The 18,152-nt window shown below is 43.8% G+C and overlaps 2 protein-coding genes across 2 annotated transcripts in view; both read right to left on the bottom strand.

Annotated features, from left to right (window-relative positions):
- LOC149441630 (uncharacterized) overlaps positions 1–13,506 on the bottom strand; it is an 80,660-nt gene extending 67,154 nt beyond the window's left edge. Inside the window, exons 1-5 of the mRNA XM_089657120.1 lie at positions 13,352–13,506; positions 13,138–13,235; positions 12,771–13,058; positions 10,706–10,847; positions 8,570–9,349 (exon numbers count right to left, since the gene is read on the bottom strand). Coding sequence (XP_089513246.1) covers positions 8,570–9,349; positions 10,706–10,847; positions 12,771–13,058; positions 13,138–13,235; positions 13,352–13,436 — 1,393 coding nt within the window. The 5' untranslated portion in view covers positions 13,437–13,506. The remainder of the gene's footprint in view (positions 1–8,569; positions 9,350–10,705; positions 10,848–12,770; positions 13,059–13,137; positions 13,236–13,351) is intronic.
- Positions 13,507–13,841: 335 nt separating this feature from the next.
- LOC149441629 (gastrula zinc finger protein XlCGF66.1-like) lies at positions 13,842–17,872 on the bottom strand. Its single transcript, XM_089657103.1, has 4 exons — positions 17,792–17,872; positions 15,417–15,545; positions 14,536–14,703; positions 13,842–14,449 (listed from the first exon to the last, which is right to left on the bottom strand). The coding sequence occupies exons 2-4, from the start codon at positions 15,510–15,512 to the stop codon at positions 14,171–14,173; spliced, it is 543 nt and encodes a 180-aa protein (XP_089513229.1). The 5' UTR covers positions 15,513–15,545; positions 17,792–17,872; the 3' UTR covers positions 13,842–14,170.
- Positions 17,873–18,152: the final 280 nt, after the last annotated feature.

Raw genomic sequence — 18,152 nt, 5'->3', positions numbered from 1 at the left:
CAATGGTGGACTGAACCTTAGTGACTCCGGTTCTCACAAGACCTCGCAGATGATCAAACACAAGATACCGTACAATGACAATGGTGGGACTGAACCTTAGTGACTCTGGTTCTCACAGGACCTCGCAGATGATCAAACACAAGATACCGTACAATGACAATGGTGGACTGAACCTTAGTGACTCTGGTTCTCACAGGACCTCGCAGATGATCAAACACAAGATTCCGTACAATGACAATGGTGGACTGAACCTTAGTGACTGGTTCTCACAGGACCTCGCAGATGATCAAACACAAGATACCGTACAATGACAATGGTGGACTGAACCTTAGTGACTCTGGTTCTCACAGGACCTCGCAGATGATCAAACACAAGATTCCGTACAATGACAATGGTGGACTGAACCTTAGTGACTGGTTCTCACAGGACCTCGCAGATGATCAAACACAAGATACCGTACAATGACAATGGTGGACTGAACCTTAGTGACTGGTTCTCACAGGACCTCGCAGATGATCAAACACAAGATACCGTACAATGACAATGGTGGGACTGAACCTTAGTGACTGGTTCTCACAAGACCTCGCAGATGATCAAACACAAGATACCGTACAATGACAATGGTGGACTGAACCTTAGTGACTCTGGTTCTCACAAGACCTCGCAGATGATCAAACACAAGATACCGTACAATGACAATGGTGGGACTGAACCTTAGTGACTGGTTCTCACAAGACCTCGCAGATGATCAAACACAAGATACCGTACAATGACAATGGTGGGACTGAACCTTAGTGACTGGTTCTCACAAGACCTCGCAGATGATCAAACACAAGATACCGTACAATGACAATGGTGGACTGAACCTTAGTGACTCTGGTTCTCACAAGACCTCGCAGATGATCAAACACAAGATACCGTACAATGACAATGGTGGGACTGAACCTTAGTGACTGGTTCTCACAAGACCTCGCAGATGATCAAACACAAGATACCGTACAATGACAATGGTGGGACTGAACCTTAGTGACTCTGGTTCTCACAAGTCCTTGCAGATGATCAAACACAAGATACCGTACAATGACAATGGTGGGACTGAACCTTAGTGACTCTGGTTCTCACAAGACCTTGCAGATGATCAAACACAAGATACCGTACAATGACAATGGTGGACTGAACCTTAGTGACTCCGGTTCTCACAAGACCTCGCAGATGATCAAACACAAGATACCGTACAATGACAATGGTGGGACTGAACCTTAGTGACTCTGGTTCTCACAGGACCTTGCAGATGATCAAACACAAGATACCGTACAATGACAATGGTGGACTGAACCTTAGTGACTGGTTCTCACAGGACCTCGCAGATGATCAAACACAAGATACCGTACAATGACAATGGTGGACTGAACCTTAGTGACTGGTTCTCACAAGACCTCGCAGATGATCAAACACAAGATACCGTACAATGACAATGGTGGACTGAACCTTAGTGACTCTGGTTCTCACAAGACCTTGCAGATGATCAAACACAAGATACCGTACAATGACAATGGTGGACTGAACCTTAGTGACTCCGGTTCTCACAAGACCTCGCAGATGATCAAACACAAGATACCGTACAATGACAATGGTGGGACTGAACCTTAGTGACTCTGGTTCTCACAGGACCTCGCAGATGATCAAACACAAGATACCGTACAATGACAATGGTGGGACTGAACCTTAGTGACTCTGGTTCTCACAAGACCTCGCAGATGATCAAACACAAGATTCCGTACAATGACAATGGTGGACTGAACCTTAGTGACTGGTTCTCACAGGACCTCGCAGATGATCAAACACAAGATACCGTACAATGACAATGGTGGACTGAACCTTAGTGACTCTGGTTCTCACAGGACCTCGCAGATGATCAAACACAAGATTCCGTACAATGACAATGGTGGACTGAACCTTAGTGACTGGTTCTCACAGGACCTCGCAGATGATCAAACACAAGATACCGTACAATGACAATGGTGGACTGAACCTTAGTGACTGGTTCTCACAGGACCTCGCAGATGATCAAACACAAGATACCGTACAATGACAATTGTGGACTGAACCTTAGTGACTCTGGTTCTCACAAGACCTCGCAGATGATCAAACACAAGATACCGTACAATGACAATGGTGGACTGAACCTTAGTGACTCTGGTTCTCACAAGACCTCGCAGATGATCAAACACAAGATACCGTACAATGACAATGGTGGGACTGAACCTTAGTGTCTCTGGTTCTCAGAGGACCTCGCAGATGATCAAACACAAAATACCGTACAATGACAATGGTGGGACTGAACCTTAGTGACTCCGGTTCTCACAGGACCTCGCAGATGATCAAACACAATATACCGTACAATGACAATGGTGGACTGAACCTTAGTGACTCCGGTTCTCACAAGACCTCGCAGATGATCAAACACAAGATACCGTACAATGACAACGGTGGACTGAACCTTAGTGACTCCGGTTCTCACAAGACCTCGCAGATGTGTATTATCTAAACAAGCACCATTGTCTATGGGAAGCCAGGAGATATCTGGATTAAAGTCAATTGTAGGTCTCCAGGAAACTCAATTATAGTGAGTCAAACTTCTCACTAATCTCCATCTGGATGTGTTCTCTAATGATCACACAATAGTTCTAGTACCTAGAGGCTTCCTATGTCATCTCTCCTGGAACTTTGCACTCGGCTCAAAAGAAAGATTTGCTTCATTTAATTACAAAAAAAAATTACAAAATAAGTGTGGCATATATCTAAACTGAAATATTATCCCAGGTATATACCCACACACCAAGATCCAGTTACCAAAGTTGGGTCCTGCATATCACTCAACTGAAGATCATGAAGTCATAGAATTTAAGTTTTTGGAAAATGACAAAATTTTTTTTTTTACATAAAATTGTCATTTAAATGATTTATTGCTCACACAAGCCATGGGTATACGTGGAATTACACCCCAAAATACATTCTGCTACTTCTCCCGAGTATGGGGGTACCACATGTGAGAGACATTTTGGCAGTCTAGCCAAGTACAGGACCCCAAAATCCAATAAGCACCTTTAGGCTTTTAAAGTTCTTTATTTCCTCATTACACTTCCAGACTACCTATCACAGTTTCGGAGGCCCTGAAATGCCAGGATAGCACCAAACCCCCCCCCCCCCCCAAATTACCCCTTTTTGGAAAGTAGACACCCCAAGGAATTTAATAAGAAGCATGGTGAGTATTTTGCAGATCTCATTTGTTGCCACAAGTTTTTATAAAATGAAGAAAAAAAACAAAAACATATTTCTTTTCTTTTTGAATATTTCAATACCTTGTGAAAAACATGAGATCTGAAAAATACTCCCCATGCCTCTTTTAAATTCCTTGGGGTGTCTACTTTCCAAAAAGGGTTCATTTGGGGTTGGGGGGTTTGGTGCTATCCTGGCATTTCAGGGCCTCCAAAACTGTGATAGGTAGTGAGGAAGTGAAATGAGGAAGTTACGCACCTTCAGGCTTTCAAAGTGGTCATTGGATTTCAGGCTCCTGTATGTGGCTAGGCTCCCAAAAAGTCTATATATATAATTCCACATATACCCATGGCTCATGCCAGAAATATATCACTTAAATGACAATTTTGTGTAAAAAAAATATATATTTTTGTCATTTTCCAAAAAGTAGTGGAACAAAAATAACCTTCCATGAACTCAATATATCTCTCAGCAGATAGCTTAGGGTGTCTACTTTCCGAAAAGGGGTCATTTGGGGGTGTTTGTACTGTCCTGGTATTTGGGGGTGTTTGTACTATCCTGGTATTTGGGGGTGTTTGTACTGTCCTGGTATTTGGGGGTGTTTGTACTGTCCTGGTATTTGGGGGTGTTTGTACTATCCTGGTATTTGGGGGTGTTTGTACTGTCCTGGTATTTGGGGGTGTTTGTAGTGTCCTGGTATTTGGGGGTGTTTGTACTATCCTGGTATTTGGGGGTGTTTGTACTCCTCTGGTATTTTAGCACCTCAAGAAATGTGATGGGCAGTCAGAAAGTAAAGCTGTGTAAATTCCAATATCTATCCCATAGTTTGTAGACACTATAACTATCAATATACACTGATTGGGATTTTTTTACCAAAACATGGAGCAGAATACATTTTGGCCTAAATGTATAACGAACTTTGAGTTTACTATATATTTTTTTATAGCCAAAAGTAAAAAATATCCTTTTTCTTCAAAAATTTTGGCTTTTTCTTGTTTATGGTGTGAAAAATAAAAATCGCACAGGTGATCAAATACCAATGAAAGAAAGCTGTATTTGTATGAAAAAAAGGACGTAGATTTCATTTGGGTACAGCATTGCATGACTGCGCAATTGTCAGTTGAAATAGTGCAGCGCCGAACAGCAAAAACAGGAAGGGGGGTAAATCCTCAGGATGTCCAGTGGTTAAATATATTTTAAAAATATTCTTCCAAAATGTATTGAAATACTACAATTTTGGTCATATGCAATATATTTCTAAAGATATTTCAATAAATATATATATATTGTATGTTGAAATGCATTTGTATTACAAAATATAGGAAACATATTTTTAAAAATACATTTACATATATACTGTATGCCTTTGTAAATACATTTAATCTACATTTTTGGAATGCATTTACAAATATATGTAAAAATATATGTTAAAGTTACTTTTTTATATGTTAAAAAAAATCTGAAGAATACATTTTAAAAATATATATTTTTAAAGATATTTTTAATATATTTTGGAATATATAAAAAACTCATTTTAACATGCAGCATATATATACGGCCAAAATTGTAGTATTTCAAATATATGTCAAAATATTGGGAAGAATATTTTTAGAATATATTTAAAATATATCTTACCTCCATGTGGGTATAAAGTCTTTAGCTGTTAATCTTCCCTTCATATACAGATTAATACCTGCTGGAGGGATTTCTGATTTTTTGACCAAACATCTAATCATGAAAATGTTAATTGCTGAAATGGACAATTGTTTCCCACCCTGGTCACCCAGGACAGCACAGTATACTATTCTCCATTGGACCCATTACCATTTCTCTCATTACAGTCACACAGATTCAGCTTGCCTTTTAAATAGAATTAGCACCAGAATAGTCCCCATAGTCTATCACTCTTCAGGAATTCCCTTTTAATATGTAAATGGACTTGTCACCAGTCTATGCATGGATATTCAGGACTGTGTGTGTATACGTTACCTTTGCATGTACTCTTTTTATTTCTTATAAAATTTGTTCCTGTTTATTAATTTTTCTTTTTTTATTATTTATTTCCATTACTTATATAGCGTCATCAATTTACGCAGCTCTTTACATATATCTTGTACATTCACATCAGTCCCCACCCCTCAAGGGACATACAATCTCAAGTCCTTAACTTACATTCATACACTATATTAGGGCCAATTTTAGACAGGATTCAATTAACTTGCCAGCATGTCTTTGGAGTGTAGGAGGAAACCGGAGTCCCAGAGGAAACCCATGCAGGCACAGGGAGAACATGCAAACTCCAGGCAGGTGATGCTGTGGTTGGGATTTGAACCAATGATCCTAGTGCTGCCAGGCAGAAGTGCTAACCATTTAGCCACTGTGCAAATATTTTTATTAAATGCAAAAAAAAAAAATGAAAATACCATTAAAAATTGTTCCTATTTATTCATTTTTTTTTTTTTATTAAATGCAACAAAAATTAATGTGTATGTACTCTCTATTTTTTTTCAAATTCTTTATTTATAGAGACAATTCCACACTCACAGAGCAGTTCAATATTTCCAGAGTACACAGATTAGAAATGGGTAACATGGGTAACATCCCCAATGCAGAAAAGTCATCTTGCAAAATACAGTCAAAGGTATAAACTTTAACACTGTAATAAAATGTGTTCCTATTTGTTCATTTTTCTTTGTTTTTTACTGAATGCAACAAAAAATACACTGTAAGTTTTTTTTTTACATCTGTGCACCATTGTGCAGATTTCCCTTCACTTCTTGTGTCAGCCAAACAGGAAGTGAGAGAAAATTCTTCCAAATTAAGGAAGTTCCTTGGTGACCACCAGAACCAGCGTCCCCATTGGAAGATTTCTCTTCTATTACTTTTCTGGGGACAACCCAAAGTGTGGGATTTTTTTTATGTTCACAATGAAAACAGGACAAATAGAGACAGTGAATCTCCCTAATGGGGACACAGACAGTAACCGCAATTTCTATTGGGCATAGCTATCATATACACATGATTTTGTGCAGGGAGTCCGCCCTGTGGCAGTATTTCTATTATAGGGGGGACTTAAAGTGGTTAAGGAAAGCTCGGCGCTGTATTTCTATTTATTGACATTTTTGCACATTTATATGAGTATGTTTAGGTGTGGGCAGCGTTGTTTTAGTTGAATTCACTGATAAGTTGGTTTATTGATTATTGATCACCTTTTTTAGCTGCTTGTGGGAATACTTTGTATTATTTGTGCTCCTCTTCACTAGTGTACCTTTCCAGTTCCTGTGTTTATAAATATGGACACAGAATGATCTCTGATTCTGTACAGGTGATCAGCAGGTCCAGGTGATCAGCAGGTCCAGGTGATCAGCAGGTCCAGGCCAGAAATCATTGGCCTGGACCTGATAATCGGCTTGTGTTGTACTGAATGACAGCACAGTCAGGGCGGTGGGCTCACACGTGTACATGTACTGTATGTGATCTGGAACAGAGGGGCTGCCCTGCCGCAGTATAAGTGTGGTGGTCGGTCCTGAACTGGGTAAAGTCAGATTGTTTGCCGATGATCTTTTACTTACTTTGGTCCAACCCAACACCTCCCTGCCAGTCCTATTCTCTGTACTCCATACATTTCCCTTTCCTCTGTAAAACAGAATGATGGTTTCCTTGGCCCACCTCCTACCTGGATTATTTGGGCATTCATCTCCCTCGCTCGTACAACACACTCCATGAGGCCAACTACATCCCCACTTTCAAATACTTGAGAGTCCTACTTCTGTCCTGGACTCATCTTCACCTCTCCTGGATAGGGAGGATCAGTGATGGAAAAGTGGCAATTTTACCAAAACTCCTTTACTTGTTCTGTACTCTTCCCCATCCCCACCCCCATCAATCCCCATCTCCTCCTATACTCTGAAATCTTTTTAAAAATCAGGTCTTGTGATTCAACTGAGCAGACAAAGGGCCACGAATCCCAAGACATGCTATGTATATACATAAGGAACAAGGAGGTTTGGGTGTTCCAAATGTTACTAAATATTTCTTGGTGCCCAGATTACCCCACTAACCTCCCTTTACACCACAATACATGGCTCCTTATGGGTGACTTAGAAGCATTGCTCTGTTCTCAAACTTCTCACCATTCACTCCCATGGAGTCCTCCTAAATCCAGACCTACGTCTATCAGCCTCTTGATGGGTCACACACTCTGCACCTGAAACTCTGATAAATATTCCAGCAACTTCATATCCCCTCACTTGCCTCTCTGTCCTCTTTTGGGTGATCCTAAAACGGTTACAAACGTTACTAATCTGCGCTCCCCCCGGAACCCTCGGTACATCTTAATGCCTTTGCAGCCCCCAGGCCTCACAAGTTCCCAATATAATTGTCACACATTCCATACCCTGGACTTTGTCTGCCCTTGTACTACATAGCTGGGGGGAGATCTAGAGGAGATTGTCCAATCAGATTGTATAGGAAGGTATTATAATGAGGGAGGTGTGGTCCCAAGCGGTGAACACGCCCTGTCACACCCCCTTCTGTGATGCAACAAGGAAGTGAAGGATTCTGGGATGTGGCCTACAGGAAGTGAATGCTAAGATATCATGGACAGGAAATGATGCAATCTGAAAATCCGTTCCAACGATCCAATAAACTGACAGACAAGTGATGGTCCTGTGGATGAGGGGAGAGGAAAGCCCATCGGGACGGCCGGGCCAGAGACGGCATCAGAGAACGCTTCTGTGTATTATGGGAGGGAAATTCTGCCCAAAAAGGGGAACTTCTCCTTCAAGTATGGACCAAACTGGTCACGTCTGGGTGAATGACGGCTCATTCAGTCAACAATTTATAGACTCAGCCAATCACAGGGCAGGACTCCATTGTTATTCTTCTCCTGCCATCAATGGGCAACCTGGTCCCACACTTCATCCATGGCTTTGGGGACCTCTGATCTCCTTATGAACTGTTCCTTCCATGATGAAGATCAGCCATGGAGTATATCTGAGGTGTATATCAGGGTGTGCTTCTTCCCCACATGAGAGCTGGGATGTCCAGCAACATTCATCTAGAAAACATTTCCCGCACTCAAGGCACTAATACACCTCCAGGGTTGTGTGGGACCCCTGATGTACAGGAAGGCAGGACTTCAGTGAGGAACATTTCCCTCACTCAGGAGAAGAAAGTGGCTTCTCCTCTGTGTGAGATTTCGTATGCCTAGAAAGATTGAAGCTCCTTGAAAAACATTTCTCAAACTCATGATAGGAATACGGCTTCTCCCCCGTGTGACATCTCTGATGTTTGTAAAGACTAGACTTGTCTGAAAAACATTTCCCGCACTCAGGACAGGAATAAGGCTTCTCCCCTGTGTGAGATCTCTGATGTACATAAAGACTAGACTTCTGTGTAAAACAGTTCCCACACTCAGGACAGGAAAATGGCTTTTCACCCGTGTGAGATCTCTGATGTCTGGAAAGAACGGACTTCTCTGAAAAGCATTTCCAGCACTGAGGACAGGAATACGGCTTCTCCCCCGTGTGATATCTCTGATGGCTGTAAAGACTGGATTTATGTGAAAAACATTTCCCACACTCAGAACAGGAATATGGCTTTTCCCCCGTGTGAGATCTCTGATGTGTGTAAAGATGGGACTTCTGTGAAAAACATTTCCCGCACTCATGACAGGAATTTATTTTTTCTCCTGTGTGCAGCTTTTGATGTATGACAAGATGTGATTTTGATACAAAACATTTCCCGCACTCAGCACAGGAATACGGCTTCTCACCTGTGTGAGATCTTTCATGCCTATTAAGTCTGGATTTATAACGGAATCCTTTCCCGCACTCAGTACAGGAGAAGCTCTTCCCTGTTGGAAGGCTGGCCTGGTCCCGCACAGTCTGAGGTTCCTCAGGATACGAGGAATCCGATGGTCCATCTACACTGGGTGGTGCCGGATGGACATTGGAGGGAGCCGGGTTTTCTCCTGGACTATACTGTGTGATGTCCTCATTTTCTACTTTCCAGTCTGGAGACAAAGTGAGACAATCCTCGGAGGTTTTCCTCATCTCCCGGCCATGGACTAAAATACAAAGACAAAGAGGATTACTAGACAGGAGCTGATTGGTTCCCCCAAACCAGGACTCCGCCCACATCAGGCAGCTTGGTCTCTGAGGAGCTTACAATTCCACCCTCAAGGGAACTAGGAAATGGCTCCTCTGATCTCCTACCAGGTCATTTCTTTATTCATGGACCTTAGTCAGAGAGTGAGGAAACAACCAGAACTGTCTTTTATAGGAGGGACAGTGATGAGGGGATTATAGGACGAGGGTCCCCACCCCCTCTATCACTCATCGCCATCTTCCCAACACAAGAAGTACTGCACTTCCTTATTTAGTCCATGATTTAGTCATGAAGAAAAGCGGGGCTGAGCCCCACCAGAGGTCAGAGAGTGAGGATGGGGGGAGAACAACCAAGATGAAGACTAGACTGATCCTGAAGACCACCATCATTGGGGGATTGACTCCTCCCTCATTATCACTTTCTGTTTAAGGGTCCAAAGTTGGAGGATGTTATCACATTATTATCACCATGTAAAAGTCTGTGCTCCAATCACATCGTCCGATATAAAATGTCCAGCTGGTAGAACAAAAGATAATCCATATTATGTGTATATATAGCAGTGGGGGGAGGGGGAGAGCAGAAGTCAGGACTATGGAATGTACAACATAGAGTATATAGTGCAGGGGTCAGGAGTATGTAATGTACAACATAGAGTATATAGTGCAGGGGTCAGGAGTATGTAATGTACAACATAGAGTATATAGTGCAGGGTCAGGAGTATGTAATGTACAACAGAGTATATAGTGCAGGGGTCAGGAGTATGTAATGTACAATATACAGTGTAAGGGTCAGGACTCATAATATTGGTATTCAGTAATCAGTGGAATATTAAATGTTTACTGTAGACAAGTTGCAGAGATCCCACACCGCTGCCTCCCATCTCCTGAGACTGCACTCAGTGACTTGGGTCTGAGACACTACAGACATATCCCTCCACCCGGCACAGCCAGCAGACCACAGAGCAAGGAACCCTGGGAGAAATGTTCTGTCAGAGATCTTAATAGATCTGGACATGAGGAAGGACACCCAATACACACACCCCAGGTGCCTAGGTCTAGTAACACTTATGGTGAAATGAACATTTTGCTGCCAGCTGAACCCCAGAACCTCCATAAATCCAGTCTAGAGACATAAATTGTGTCTGCAGCACAGAGAAGGAAGATTATCCGAGAGAAATCCAGGAATACAGGACGGGGAACACAGCTCAGGAAAGTGACCAGGGGATTACAGGCTGATATCACCCAGTCCCCGCCCTACTCTGGACCAATCAGTGAGCAGTATGGGTGGAGGAATGGATTTAGTGTTCATGACCCACCTGTGCTGATCTCTGTAGGAGTGTCCTCCTCTATAAATGTCCCCGTTATTCCATCCTCCTCCATAGACTGCTGATCATCCCTCACATACGCCTCTTCTTCTTCTGCTTTCACCTCAAATTCTATATCGATTGGATCTCCACTCTAAATCAAGGAAATGAGAGAAAATATCATCTGTAAAATGTAAGATTTATGATTGTGACATCACACACAAAATCCACACATTGTCTCCCTTCACAGAAGCAGATCACATGTGATATGTCGGTACATTTCCCCTAAATACCGCATGCCATCCTGAAACTGTCCATTTCCTATCCCGTGTTGCGGTATTGACCACAAACACTGAACACGCTCAGTAAATACCGCATGAACAGGCGTTACATTCACAGAAGGAAATAAAGAATGAAATGCATGCGGTCATTAATTAGTGGTGGAGACATGCGGCATTCAGGAAATATGTACTGCTTGGTAAAGAGTGGGCGGCCGCTGGCATCCTTAACAACCAGTAAACAACATGGTTGTTAGGGAGCGAGCGGCCGCTGCGTCCTAACCAACCGATAAATCACGAAAAAAAAAAAAAATTACCGGCAACAAAATATTAAGAAAATGTTGTAAGGTCCCCCCCCCCTGGGGTCTGGTAAGGATTTTGAGGTGGACCCCTTGCCTAAATGAAAGAAACACATACCAGACCCCTATCTGAGCATGCTGCTGGCAGGTCAGGAAAGGGGGGGATGAGCAAGCGACCCCCCTCCTGAAACATACCAGGCCACATGCCCTTAACATGGAGTGGATGCTCTGGGGCGGGGGGGCTTTGCTCCCCCAGAGCACCTTGTCCATGTTGATGGGGACAAGGGACTCTTCCCCACAACCCAGGCTAGTGGCTGTGGGGGTTTGCAGGCAGAGGACTTACAAAATGTAACAAGGGGGCCCTCAGATCCCTCACCCCATGTGAATGAGTATGGGGTACATGGTACCCCTAATTATTCACCCCCAAAAAGTATTCTGTTAAATAGACAGCAGGCAGTTTTTGACAAGTCCTTTATTAAAAAGCAAAACTAAAGCAAAATGTCCCCCCCGGTGTAGATCCATCATCAATCACGATGCTCACTGTCACCGCTGACTCGGAAAGAAAAGCTCCGCTCCCAATGAAGACTCCCCTCTGCCTGACAGCTCTGCTGCCTCCTGCCACTAAATATACTAAGTGACGGTGCCACTCGGTGACGTCACTGACCGGGGCATGTTGTATTGGTGATGTCACTGACCAGGGCATGTTGTATTGGTGACGTCACTGACCGGGGCATGTTGTATTGGTGACGTCACTGACCGGGGCATGTTGTATTGGTGACGTCACTGACCGGGACATGTTGTATTGGTGATGTCACTGACCGGGGCATGTTGTATTGGTGACGTCACAAGAAGGCAATGACAGCGAGTATCGTGATTGGATCATCGATGGATCTACATCAGGGGGATATTGTTCTTTATTTTTGTTTTTTCAAAAATTACTTCGTTTTCTCTTAAACTACTTTTTTTGGTGAATGAATAGGGGTACTATGTACTCTATACTCATTCACATTGTGGGGGGCCGGGATCTGGGGGCCTCCATGTTAAAGGTGACTTCTAGATTCCAATATGCCCCCCACAACCACTGGCCAGGGTTGTGGGGAAGGACCCTTGTCCCCATCGACATGGGGACAAGGTGCTTTTGGGAGGATAGAGCGTCCCTGCCCTGAAGCACCCACCTCATGTTGAGGATATGTGGCCTGGTATGGTTCAGGAGGGAGGTGGGCACTCACTAAGGGTCTGGTATTGATTTTGGAGGGGAAACCACGCCTTTATTTTTATTATTTTGGCATCGGGGATCCCCTCAAAATCCATACCAGACCTGTCACAGCTGTCAGCGGGGAACTTGGTGGCCGTTCGCTCCTTGTTTACTGGTTGCTGAGGACACTGGCGGCTGCCCTCTCCTTAACAACAAGCTATTTACAAGTGTTGCTATGGACACCAGTGGTAAATTCCCCGCAGGATTCACTACTAAAAAACAGAATGCAGCATCTTACTACATACTGGGATACGGGAAGATACCGCTTTGTGATTGGAGCCCATAGTCTCTACAAGTCCATGTTCTAGATTCTCCATCCCACCAACCTTGTAATAGTGAGGGATGGTGTGACCTCCCTGTGTGGAATCCCGGGAATACAGAGGACGGGGACATCTCTCTGGTGGGTTCCTGGTATTAGGTGGCTCCATCATATCCTTGTGTCCTTCTGAAAACTCCTCCATCACTCCATACTCCTCATCCTCCTCTTTATACTCTTCTTTAACATCAATATTATCATCCTCGAGGATTCCACTCTGAAAGATATAATAAAACATTCATTGTAACAAACATGCTGTGTATAAATCACAACTACCAATAATTGTCATCATCTACCTGATGATGGTGAGGGATGGTGTGACCTTCCTGTGTGGAATCCCGGAAATACAGAGAACGGGGACATCTCTCTGGTGGGTTCCCATGACTGGATCCATCTGTAGGAAACACACACACTGACTGAATCCATTGTTTCTATGTGTTTATCAGATGATGGGGGATCTAGGTGGATCCTCCGTACTGCTCTCTCCTTTACAATAAAGTCTCCTCTTACCCGGTGATGTGAGGGGCGGCTGATTGTCCATCATGACGTCCTTGTAGAGATCCTTGTGTCCTTCTAAATACTCCCACTCCTCCATGGAGAAATAGACAGTGACACCCTGACACCTTATAGGAACCTGACACACACAATGATACAGTCACCATCCAGACACATCCCTTGTCTGTTACTGGAGAATGTCCCAGAATTCCCGGCACCGCTCACCTCTCCTGTCAGCAGCTCCATCATCTTCTTGGTGACTTCTAGAATCTTCTGTGTCTTCTGTCTTGTAGGGATCAGGGATGGAGGTGGGGGGATGGTGATGGGATTCTGGATTCTCGAGGATCTTGTGGTCATACGATGAGATCTCCTTCTGGTGTCATTGTCGGTAGATTTCTTCATGACTCCTGTACAGTTCTATGCGATACAAAGATAAATCTCACTCTCCCATAATCCCTCACTTCTATGGTCAGCTCTAGATTTATTCTCCAGGGATTGGCCACAATGTGCCGACTCAGAAAAGGACAGACATCTCCATCCAATGATATGATGACAATGGGGTCAGATTTATAGCTCCTTCTAGAAGTCATATAATAGAGTCACTAATGGTTTACTAGTAAGGCTCACTGACCCACCAGGAAATGTCACCCATGGATTTAGTGGTCAGTGGGCGTGGCATGCTGGTAATCATGGGTCTCCCTGATTGGACTAAAGCTGAGATTGTTCTCTTCTATAACCAATGCCGCCATCTTGTGCTATAACCAAATCTCATAGAGTCCGGACACTTTATGTATTCATAGTACTTGTGTGGATGTCGTTATTGATTACAGATCATCAGAAGACTTCAAGTGACTCTGAATACCTCCCAGTGTACAGCCGAGTCAGATTTAACCCCTTCATTACACTCACCTCTCCAGTCAGCAGGCTGAGGATCTCCAGGGTGAGCTTCAATATCGTCTCATTCCGGGGAAATTCCTTCCTTACAATCTTCACAAAACCCAAAGTCTGCTGATTGTCCATCATGACGTCCTTGTAGAGGTCCTTGTGTCCTTCTAAATACTCCCACTCCTCCATGGAGAAATAGACAGTGACACCCTGACACCTTATAGGAACCTGACACACACAATGATACAGTCACCATCCAGACACATCCCTTGTCTGTTACTGGAGAATGTCCCAGAATTCCCGGCACCGCTCACCTCTCCTGTCAGCTGATGGACCATCCTGGTGGTCAGTTCCAGAATCTTCTGCTCTTTCTCCCTCTCAGCTATCAGAGAATGAGATGGAGGCACCATGGTGAGGCTCGGGGTTCTGCTCCATCCTCCTGAGATTGGCTCCCCACTAGACTTCTTCTTTACAACATAATCCTACAGATCAGGAGACAAATAAAACAATATCAACCACCTGACATCATCTAAATGTGTGCAAAAATAAAATGGTCTATTGACCAGAATAGACAAGAGTGATGTCATGTGACCTCCCAGAATCCTCCTCACCTCTCCGGTCAGGTCTGTGTTTTATTAATAGAGATGAGAGTGACGTCATGTGACCTCCCAGAATCCTCCTCACCTCTCCGGTCAGGTCTGTGTTTTATTAATAGAGATAGAAGTGATGTCATGTGACCTCCCAGAATCCTCCTCACCTCTCCGGTCAGGTCTGTGTTTTATTAATAGAGATGAGATTGATGTCATGTGACCTCCCAGAATCCTCCTCACCTCTCCTGTCAGGTCTGTGTTTTATTAATAGAGATGAGAGTGATGTCATGTGACCTCCCAGAATCCTCCTCACCTCTCCGGTCAGGTCTGTGTTTTATTAATAGAGATGAGAGTGATGTCATGTGACCTCCCAGAATCCTCCTCACCTCTCCGGTCAGGTCTGTGTTTTATTAATAGAGATAAGAGTGACGTCATGTGACCTCCCAGAATCCTCCTCACCTCTCCGGTCAGGTCTGTGTTTTATTAATAGAGATAAGAGTGATGTCATGTGACCTCCCAGAATCCTCCTCACCTCTCTGGTCAGGTCTGTGTTTTATTAATAGAGATAAGAGTGATGTCATGTGACCTCCCAGAATCCTCCTCACCTCTCCGGTCAGCAGGTAGATGATCTCCAGGGTGAGGTTTAGTATCTTCTCAGTCATGTGACTCCGGTCCTCCTCCATCCTCATTGGTGCCATCATGTGATCTATACAGGTCTCCTTGTAGACGGATAACTTTGGGAAATGAAAGTAAGAATGATTTGGATGGTATTGGTCACACAATAATAGGATGTGGATGTGAGGGGGGAATAGGAGGGTTGCTGGACATTGAAGAACTACTCCCCCCATGGGAAGACATTTTGTTTGGACTGTTTAGTGTTTACTACAATTTTGGGGTCCGGGGCCCCTTTTCTCTGTTGGGTTTGTTTGGTCTCTGAACTGGTTTTGATGAGTTTTAGATCTGCAGACAAGGAATGATAAATCTGATCCTTCCTATGACTAGTTTGCTCTGAGGCAGTGCTGTGAGGTCAATGTCGGCTCATCATGCAGGGATGGTCACTTTACATCACCCGACGCCCGGGACATGTAGTTCTGGGTGCCGGGCAAGTATTGTGTTTAATCTTTATCCCTGCTGAGGGCAAGCCGCAGGGCTCTCCTTTCAGGTGCCAGCCTCTGCCACCCCGTGTGTGTGAACCTCTCCTGTACCTACTATGCTTCCGCGGCTCTGCTTGCCCATCTGTGGGCCCAGGTCAGCGGGTGTCGGAGGGTAGAGGGGGTGGAGGAGAGCGGACACATTCACTCCCTTCTTGTCCTGACCCAGAAGTGACGTTATGACAGATTTCCCGACCATCGAGGACGGCAAAGAATGTAATGCGGTGCGATGTGCTCTACATTACATCCAATGGAGTACAGGGGAGACATTGGGGGTCTTTTAGACCTTGGATGACTCAATAAAGAGAACCTGTCATCAAACGTCATCTCATAGAGGACTTTGTCCCCTTAAGTAAAAATGTTTTTTTTAAATGCAAAGAATTAAAGTTATAACCAACTACATAACTCCTCCCTTTAAAAAATTTTAAGGCCCCCCCCTCCCCCACATATATGCACACCCAAACCTAAGAGCACACGCTGGAGCGCCTACACGTGATAACATTGATTGTGATACACGTTACATATCGCCGGTCACACCAGAATGAGAGGATAATTCTAGGAGCAGACCTCCTCCGTACTCTATACTGATGACCTAGAAGGGGCTATAAATGTGTCCCCTATAGATAATACCGGGGACTAAAGGTTGTCACCATTTCAGCACACACAACTTAAGGTTTGACATGTTGGATATCTATTTACTCGCTGCAACCTCGGCTTTTATATTTTTACACATAAATGGGTCATTTATTGCTTTTTTGTGCCCTGAAATCAGCTTAAGAGTATTTTTTACTGACATTTGGCATTTCATAGACTTTGTGATAATATTTTGTGACATAAAAATTAGAACTGCCACTATTTTATTCTCTAAAGTCTCTACTTTCAGAAAATTGATATTTTGGGGGTTTTGTGTCATCTTCAGGATAAAATGATTTTTTAAATGTGCAAAAAATGCCAAAATGGCTCTGGGAGTGAAAGGGAGAAAGGATAAACAGGACACTCCCCTTTCCTGAGGAGCAGCCAATCAGTTCTCATTACACTGCAAGGAATCTCCCCTCCCTGCTAGTCCCCGGGTGTGGTGCTGGAGACAGGCGGGGGAGGGGAGGAGGAGATAAACAGAACAATGTTACACATATGAAATGTTTTAGTCCCTATAAAGCCCCTTTCATTTTGGATACCCCCGGACATTCCTAAAAGTGCCTCAGATTTATATACATTTTCTGTTACAAAGGAATGTTTCCTTCCTCCTGAGCAGCAATGTAAGGGGCTCTATGCTCCATACTCCTGACCCCGGCACTCCATCATTGTGTTGGCTGCATAGTGTAATGATTGCCCATTGGCTGCCTGTGTAGTGTCATCATTGCCCTTTGTAGGCCATGTATGGTCAGGATGGTCCTTGTCTTGTCTATTTATTGTCAGTGCTGTTTGTTTAGAGGACCATATTACTAGAATTTATCTCCACAATGAGGAGAATGTTCCGGCCCCGGAAGTGGGGGAATGTTCTGCCCCTGAAGGGGTTCATCTGGGTTCCCACACTATATATGTGTGTATCATCATCTGCTGGAGATAAAAGACGTCACAGTGACTATGGAGGAAGAGGATGGACGTGACTATGGAGGAAGAGGACAGACATGACTATGGAGGAAGAGGACGGACGTGACTATGGAGGAAGAGGACGGACGTGACTATGGAGGAAGAGGACGAATGAGACTATGGAGGAAGAGGACGGACATGACTATGGAGGAAGAGGATGGACGTGACTATGGAGGAAGAGGACAGACATGATGGGGGGGGGGGTTACTGGGTGTAAATAGGAAATAACATCTTATTACCTCCTCTGCTGCCACTTCCACCAACGTCTCCAATCTGCTTCCTCCCAACTCACCTCTCGGAGTGTCCTGTCTGTACCTGACATCACTTCCTGTCTGTACCTGACATCACTTCCTGTCTGTATTCCATAGAGAAGTCCTGTCTAGGGAGAAATGAGATCACCATCTTGTGGAGTTCAGAGGAACTGCAGCCCCGAGAAGCGTCCCCTAATAACCATTCCTGCATTGTATCTACCTTACAGGGATACCAGGAAAGATCAAAAAGATCTAAAAAACAGTAAGAAACAATAAACCTAACTCTTATGCAACCAACTGTTTATATAATATATTTTACTACAGATAGAAAAGTTTTAAAGAGACAGAA

The sequence above is a fragment of the Staurois parvus genome, unplaced genomic scaffold (assembly GCF_062004578.1).
Source record: "Staurois parvus isolate SC_StPar_1 unplaced genomic scaffold, SC_StPar_1.0 ptg000965l, whole genome shotgun sequence".
Taxonomy (NCBI): domain Eukaryota; kingdom Metazoa; phylum Chordata; class Amphibia; order Anura; family Ranidae; genus Staurois; species Staurois parvus.
This window is presented reverse-complemented; position numbering and strand designations above follow the sequence as displayed.